Below are 8,653 nucleotides of genomic sequence, written 5' to 3'. Positions count from 1 at the left end.
AAGGTACGTCCGTTAAAACGTAACGTAACTTAGTTGTTGTCGTAGTAGTCGTGTCGTCTATTATTAGTAAAGTAGTAGTGTATACGTGTGTATATATATATATATATACAATAATATATATATATATATATATATATATATATATATAAAACTTTGATTGATAAAAAGGTCTAATTATTTCAAAAAAAATATTGAGTTGTCTGGAAAGTTCGTGCCGATTTTGAAGGAAAATTGAAGATTTAAATTTTAGTATACATTTATTAAATTTAAATCTTTTGCGGCGAACTTTCCGGACAACCCAATAATATTATAAAAAATATATATTTTTTGTTTTGAAATAATTAGACCTTTCTATAATTCTAAGTTCATTTTAGAACATTTATAATTCATGTCAAAGTTCAGAATAAAGTTACGTAATATTTATGCATATATATATGTGCATGATTTGTATTTTATATAAGTATGTCCTGATTTTTCAATGTTTTTCCGTATTTTATATAGCACATAGAATTTATAAAAAGAATTTTATAACGAAATTTAATTGCTTGAAATGAGATTAATAATTTAGGTATAATAATGAGGTAGTTTTTAACAAAACCTCTTTCTCTGCAGTAATTCTAAAAAATTGTTTTATTTTACAAATAATTTCTTTCTTCAAAATTTAAGTAAATCACACGTGGATCTGACATCTTACATGACTTCAATTCCCAGTATTTGTGCCAATTTCATAATTATATAATGTACAATAACGTACCTTACTACCGTATTTCTGTCGCATCGATATGTACAATTCCCGAAATCTCCTGTATCTACGTAGCAGCGTCCAATTGTCGTCCTGTGCCACAACTCGCACTTCGTATTCATAATGACTGGATGCGCCGGCTCCGCGTATCACATATGACGGCACGCTGACGATCATATTAATCACACAATCGTTGTCGTTCGCTATTAATGATGGTAGAGATCTCGTGATTGTCAAAGAATACGGACTACTCAAGCGGTCGCCGCGATTCTGACTCTGTGCAAAAAATGTGTGTTGAAGTTGTCTCGAGATTGATCATCTAAAATCTAAAGATTTGTTCTTTGTTGCTTCGCATTGGACTATACTAAAACTTTCTATCTCGCTTTAGCCAAAAACTTTAAAAATATGTTCATTTTAAATCTCCGTGGTCCAACCGAGACAAATTTTCAATTCTTAATTATTCTGTCTTAAATTCATATTGAATGTTTTTTTGAATGTTGAAAGAGTGTACTAGAATTTTTTCAGATTTTTTTTAGAAAACAATTTGAAAACATCAGGCATCCGATTAGATTAGGAAAGCAATGAGAAAACGTTGAATAACAAAAGGTTAAGTATAACAAATATACATAGTTCAGCCACAAAGAATAAACCTTAAGATGAGATGGAAGAAATTGATTTACCGTCAAATAAACTGTCGAGTAACCCCGACTAGAGGATCTTTTAGACGCTAACGATTCCGACAGAGTTTCTTGATCGTTAGTATTAGGCCTGTTATTCCTGAAAAGTTGAGATCTGGTTTGCGCTACCGTTAATAGAGTAGCGGAGCTATTATTTGTAGGTTCTACAACACTACAGTAAGCATTTGGTTCATTCTGTACATAGTCCTCGATTTCGTTGATGACGAGTCTATGGTCGTCCTCGTCGTCGCACTGGAGCCGCCTCGTGGAATGATTTTTCCGTTCATCCTCCAATAAAGACACTTCCAATTCGATCTGCTGTCTCTGCAGATCCTGTAGTATCATTATTTGTCGATTGAGATCTTCCTTCGATGGGGTACCAGCATCCAAGCATCTCATCACCATCATCCGTTGACGTGCGATTCTTTGGTTCAGTCTCTTCATCGCCGGATTTTGCTGTATTGGCGATTCCAACGTATCCTGGAGCATGTTCTCCGGGATGGACACCGTGGGCGGTTGTACCTTCCCTTCTTCGTCTCTCACCAGCTCCATGGAAGCAGCTCTATTCGTATTTATCGTGCTTTTAGTATCCACTTCAGATGAGCTGTCATCTCGATCTTCAATTGCAGATTTATCTTTCATCAGATTTATACACGTTGTGTCAACATCTTCGAAGGCTATGCGAAGTTCCGGAGAATCGGCCGCTGCTGTGTGGAATGTTTCCACGGTATCGGAGCTCGGTATACTTTGTGCCAACAAATTCAAATCTGAGGCGATCTGATGTTTCCTATTGTTCACTTCGTGGAAAGATGTGGAATTACAGCTGAAAGCCTCATCACAATCATTCGATGAACAGCCGTCGTTCAGAAATGCGGGCGTAGTGCGTTTTAAGTCCAACGATAGACTGTGTTTACGCCGTTCGATTTCTTCAAGCTGTTCTTGAGTCCGCTTGGCCAACAATAGTTTCTTCTCCGTTACTCCTTCACCTCCCAACTAGAAATCATTAATGTAAAGAATCGTTTTACAGATCTTAGTATTTTACGTACATATATACATACTTCTGCCCTGAATATTTGCTTCTGTTTCTTCGCGATCTCCATCAGTTCCTCCTCCATCTTATCCACTTTACTCTGATGTTCATTTAAAGATTTGACCTTGCTCTGCAACTCGTTTTCCAAAGCGACTAGCTCTTTTTTCTATTTAAGAAAATCACATATTTTTAAAAGAAAGTAGTCAAAGATTGAAGAGAAACGTTTAAAGCTTCTATTCATTTGCTATTCATTACTATCTCAGATTGTGTGACATCAGAAGTGAATAAACACGATGAAATTTCTTGTACATTATATTTAAATAGAAATATTTTTCAATAAAACAATTTATAATTGATAAAATATCTCTAAACTATTTCGGGAAGAAATTAAATCATATTTATATTGCTATTTATTATTAATTTAATAGTTTACCATAGCTATTTCGAACATAGCTCATTTCGTTTTTGGTTATGCATAATTCATTTCCAGATATATGCATGATGTAATGTAAGAATACATCATAGATATATATATACGGCGCTTTCCATTAGTGATGGAAGTTGATACAAACATCATTCTATCTTTCTATCATTCCAGTAAGTAAACAAAGACTTGCGTTAACAAATGGAAAGTACTTATGGTTTATTTATTAATTAACGAAACAAAAAAAATTTTTAATATACCTATTGAATATTTTTAATATATGGTTCATAAGAAAGCAGCTTTGAATGTGAAAATTCTTCAATATAATTGATTGTTGCTTTTGGTTTCTGGATCTAAATGTATAAACCAATATCATATTGAAGAATTTTACAATAGTTGCAAAGCTGCTTTCTCTGCTGAATGCCATTTTACAAGTCGATTCTATCGATTGTGTTGTTTTATTGAAACATTTCCATATTAATATATTCTACAAAAAGTTTTTTATTATATATTTTCTCGTTTCTAGTTTCATAATCTGAGATAGCAGAATGAATAAGAGCCTTAACTAACTTAACTTCACTTACGTGATGATTCACTAATTCCCTGACACTCTCGATGCACTTTTCATCGTTAAGACTAGACCAAGATTCGGGCAGACTGTCATCACTACCGGCACCGTTGTCCGTCTGAAATGCACATTCTGCTTCACTCACTCTCTACTAAAACTATAAAGTAAGATGTCCGACCTTTTACATTCATACAAGATCTAGAAATCGGAATACTTTACATTCCGTTGTTTTATTGCACATTATAAAGAATTACTGTCAAGAGAGATATTATATTGTCTGCGTAAATTAAGTTATATGAATATAAGTAGTGGGAGTATGCATCGCGTCATTTGCAATATGCGTGCATATTACAGTTACGGACTCTCGAAGATTCCTCGCGAAAATTCCTTATAATCCTTACCTTTTCCCACCGTTGCTGGTAAATTTGTGCACGTCCCTGATTGTTGACGAGCTCTTGCAATTGTCGATGCTTGGACTGCAATAATGTGCGCAGATAGGCGACTTCCCTACATATACTTTCTACCTGGTACCACACACACACACACCGATGCGTTAACAAAAGATATAATCAACAAAAAATGATTCAAAATTAAATATTAATAATTTGCCATGATACATGTTGCATATAAACGAAAGACTAAATATTTATAATTACGAAATATCAGAATGATGAGGTATCGCCTAAAAATGAATAAAATGGAAATAATAACATTTGTGTTTTTCTTTTCAGAATGTACAAAAAAAGTCTTTTAATACTATATGACAATAGTAGAATAAAATATTTTCAATGATAGCATAAATATTAACGCACGTATCTAAATTTAATTCTTGTGCACGCCTTTAACAAATAAATATAAATATGAATAAACAAATCACAAAATAAATAGAACAAATAGCGAATGTATTCTCGCGGTGCATTGCCTCGAAAAAATAATAAAAAGTTTTCTTCTTTCTATTCAATAATCAATACTCGGAATGGTGCATCATGCGGACGGATCCCGAGGTGCAGCGACAATGAGTTAATGAAAAATTGGGTTTGTTAATCGGGAGTGTTAAATCGATCGAATGCATACTCTTAAAAATTATTGTGAGAAACAGAGATAAAAAACAGTGAGAGTGCGTGCAAATACTTCGTGGAGGATTAAACGCCAATTTTTGTATGAAAAATTTATTAAACAACAATAATATATATATCAGTATAACAATAATTAGTGCCTCTGTATCTTTATATCTCGCATAACAAACCCATAGACGTATCTCTATACAAACAAGCCCAAGATATGTACATACTTCACTCTTAACATTCTTACTAGATACTTAAATATATAACATTCCAAGGAATGCCATCTGTCCGGCAATATCTCTTCAGCACTAGCACCTTTTCACGATCAGCAGCTTACTCATATACATTAACGCAATTTGTTAACATAAACCATTTGTAAATATTAATATGTTAAGTATACGCAATATATTTGAAGATATTCTTGAGGCCGGCAGAGGAATTAAGACAATCTCATGATAGCGAACGCAAATCTCGTCGTAAATGACAACGAAGAATACTTTCTAGCAAGAAATACAAATAATGCAGTAAATTCATTACATTCTTGTTGTTTGCTAATGTTAAACAAAGATGAAATGATTACTGTATTACACTCTCTTTCTTGCTGAAAAGTAAGCTTGCTATAGAGAAATACACATACTGATAGGCCTGAATCTAGATATCGATAGACAGTACTGTGTATCTTAATTATAAGAATTTTGGTCGAATGATTGAAATGTTGTTTCGCAAACAGTTGTTTGCACAGTCGGGACACTCGCAGATGTTTGTCCACGATTCGCGTATCTCGCAGTGACGCGTAAAGAGCGAAACTTTATTACGATGTACCGGGCTATCACATATTTAACGGACAAACGTGCGAGTAGATGATGATGTTGCCAGACAAGCAAATAAGGACACCGATAGCGACAAGGACGAGGTAGAATTGGTACTTAATCGAGATTACATTCAATTCCGGAGACGGAGGCGCGTCCGTGTCACTTACTTGCGTCATTTCGTCCCGCCGTTCTTGCTCCAGGATATGCCGTCTCGCGCGCAGCTCGCGTTGACGCGACTCCAGGACTGCAATCGCATCCGCCCATTCTTTCCATTGTGCTCCCCACTCGCGTTCTAATTCACGTTGAGCTCCTTCTAGCGCTTCCCTTCTAGCAGCCCATCTTTCCTCGCGTTCTTCTTGTTCCCTCTACGAAAAATATATAGTTAGTCAAAATTCGATTCAACGAGAAATGTCCTATCTAGAATATTTCATTTACTTTAAAGTCTTCCTTTTCTTTCAGAAGCGCAGCCTTTTGTTGTTCCAACTCCTCGACCGCTCTGAGGTCCTCGCTCGAGTTCAAGAGATTGTCGCTAGAACAAGATGCATGCAGATCGGAGACGCTCCAACTTAAGAGCGACAATCTCGATAGATTGACAACCGTTGATTGCAGGTTGCCGTTACCAGATCCACCTTCCTTTCGGAGCTTCGCTGCTTCAGCCGGATCATTGTACCGGAACATGTTGTTCCTACCCAGAAGTATGATACATCCTTGTGATAATCTTGTCGGTTTGTCCACTTGGGCAGTATTGATCCAGCAGTGAGATGAAAGCGGATGCAGCGTCGCTACGCCACTATCCAACTCGACCACGCAATGTTCCGATTCCACATCCGCACCGGTCAATACAATATCCTGTTTGCAATACAACGATTTTTAATCGTTTTTTTTATTAATTGATATATAAAAATAATGCAGTCTTTTGAAGCTTAGGCTTTTATTTAAATCAATTAATATGGCCTGTTCTTTTTAGATGAACTTCTTGTATCGTTCATCTTTTATCTTTTTTCTCTAACAGAAGAGAAAAAGAGGAGAGATAAACAAAAAATTTAGCTAAAAAGAACAAACAGTTTACACATTTTGGTTATATATAATTTTGGTTATATATATTTTCTCTATGTATGTATTCTTAAGAATTTTATTATATTTATATTATTACCTGGACAACGGGAGCTTCCTCCGTGCCGACTAGTGTTTTTCCCTCTTTTAGGTGATACAGTGTAACGCCGGTACTGAGCAAATCATCGTCGATACCGACTAAATGCGGCATTTCCGAGTCAAGAACGACACCGACCCCGCTCTTTCGTAATCCTAGCGCTTTTTGTTCTTGCAGAATCTGTTGCGTTTCTCGCCACTTTTCGGTCCATTCTTCAGTCAATACCTTTTCTTGTTCTTGTTTCTCTTGGATTTGAGCCAACAGCACTTGCGGCGGTTTTTCCACGCTCTACAATTAACAAATAAATATATACTTTTCCTAAAACAGCAATGAGAAAGAAATGTGGAAAAACGCGTCGTGGTATACTTGCCATATTTTTGTCGATGAGAGACTTCAACTTTTCTATTTCCGCTCTGAGCTCTCTAATGAGTTTCACGTTTGCATCTTCGTTGATAGTTGGCTTATTAATAATGTTCTTCGCACGATTGGCGTATCTAAGAGTGCTGAGAGTGTCGTTGTAATTGCATTCCGCCGGACTGATAGTCGCTATCATGATAGTCTTGGAATTGCCGCCTAGGGAATCTTTCAGCAACCACGTGAGCACGCTGTCGCGATAAGGGATAAACGTGTTTCGTTTTGTGGCGGACGCATCACCGCTGGCAGAACTGAGCTCAGAGAGCGTGGATATCACAGTGCCTAAAGTTACCAATGACTTGTTGATGTGTGCGCCTTCCTTGAGTCGTTGACCTGTCGCTCCGGTCGCGTTCGCACGTTCACTGAAAAGGCAAATAACATTTTTTTTTAGAAAACTGCGTAACTTGTCATGATATTTTTACTTTGTTTTTCTATTCTTTTATTTTCGTGAACGAACGAATTCAAAAATAACTCGACTTGTGATGCTTTCTTTTTTTTCGGGACTACCTTCCGGCCAAGTCGACAAGGTGCACCTTGGAAACAGTCTCCGACGGCATGTTGCCTTCTGAGAGGCCAGCTTGTACGAAAGTTATCGTAAAAATCGCGTGACTCCTACTACTCACGTCGTTCATCTTTGTGCTGGCTGTGGTTCTGTGCGTATTACCTCTCACCATACATTCCTAAAACAAAAATAATCCTTTTATTAATACTGTGACTAAAAGAGATATATATTATTATGTTTATTATTTATTATTGTACACAATATTTATCTTATATATATCTTTTATTTTAAAATATCTTTATTTATACTGCTATGCCAAAAATTACCCAGATAACATTTATGTTGCATAAGATGTCTTTAAGACATTTTTTAGAAAGACGTCTTTTAGATATCTTATGTAACATAAATGTTATCTGGATATTTTACAAATAATGCGATAAAAGAAATTATATGTGTGATAAAATAATATATAATATTTGTTCTGTTGTAATTTCAAAATAATACCTATAATAAACAGATAAGCGCGATAGGGCTTACTATTAATCTTTCGAAGCTGACAATGAATCTATTGATCCCCTATTGAATTAATTATACATTTTTTTTGTCAAAAATATCAAATAATTCATTGTCAAAAATATCAATAATTTTCTTGATATTTTTAGCAATTAAACATAGCAATTAAACTTATGCAACATTTCTGTAACAAATAACAACAAACTTTCACATTCGCTGTTCATTCTATGTAGTCAGTTTTACCTGAATGTCCGAATAATCATAGACGAGATGACACGATAGATCTTGGACATAAGGCCCTCCTGTAGGATGTTCTCGTACCCTCAGCGAATGAGATTGGCTTTGGTCCAGTCTAAGTAGATCTCTTACTCTTTCGTTATAGATTTCTAGGAATGATACTTCCGTTCTGTACGACGCCCCGCTTTCCTTTCCAGCTGCCATTCTAGCGAAAAGCGTCTTGCAAATTCGTGGTATCAATCCCTGAGATTCCTATGATAACGATCGCACATAAATTAATAATAAATTAAATTTTAAAAACAAAAAAGAAAATAATATAGATAATCATATCAATACATATAATCAATATATTATATAATACTAATAATATAATAATACTAATAATAATACTAATAATAATACTAATAATATATAATATATTATATATATATATATATATATATATATATATATATATATAANACATATATTGTATTATNTCTCTNTNAGAGAAGTANTATATGATTTATTTATTATATTA

General features: G+C 34.9%; 1 protein-coding gene across 1 annotated transcript in view; it reads right to left on the bottom strand.

The window, feature by feature from the left end:
• Nucleotides 1-8,653, bottom strand: part of LOC105621982 (kinesin-like protein KIF16B) — a 17,836-nt gene that overhangs the window by 496 nt on the left and 8,687 nt on the right. The window contains exons 5-15 of the mRNA XM_012203413.1: nucleotides 8,140-8,385; nucleotides 7,389-7,561; nucleotides 6,838-7,243; nucleotides 6,471-6,755; nucleotides 5,753-6,166; nucleotides 5,485-5,682; nucleotides 3,843-3,965; nucleotides 3,458-3,559; nucleotides 2,478-2,615; nucleotides 1,423-2,412; nucleotides 755-1,018 (exon numbers count right to left, since the gene is read on the bottom strand). Of these exons, the coding sequence (XP_012058803.1) occupies nucleotides 755-1,018; nucleotides 1,423-2,412; nucleotides 2,478-2,615; nucleotides 3,458-3,559; nucleotides 3,843-3,965; nucleotides 5,485-5,682; nucleotides 5,753-6,166; nucleotides 6,471-6,755; nucleotides 6,838-7,243; nucleotides 7,389-7,561; nucleotides 8,140-8,385 (3,339 nt within the window). The remainder of the gene's footprint in view (nucleotides 1-754; nucleotides 1,019-1,422; nucleotides 2,413-2,477; nucleotides 2,616-3,457; nucleotides 3,560-3,842; nucleotides 3,966-5,484; nucleotides 5,683-5,752; nucleotides 6,167-6,470; nucleotides 6,756-6,837; nucleotides 7,244-7,388; nucleotides 7,562-8,139; nucleotides 8,386-8,653) is intronic.

This window comes from Atta cephalotes, assembly GCF_000143395.1.
Source record: "Atta cephalotes unplaced genomic scaffold scaffold00039, whole genome shotgun sequence".
In the NCBI taxonomy this organism is placed as follows: Eukaryota; Metazoa; Arthropoda; class Insecta; order Hymenoptera; family Formicidae; genus Atta; species Atta cephalotes.
The sequence above is the reverse complement of the archived record's forward strand: the minus strand, read 5'-3'. Positions and strand labels throughout refer to the sequence as shown.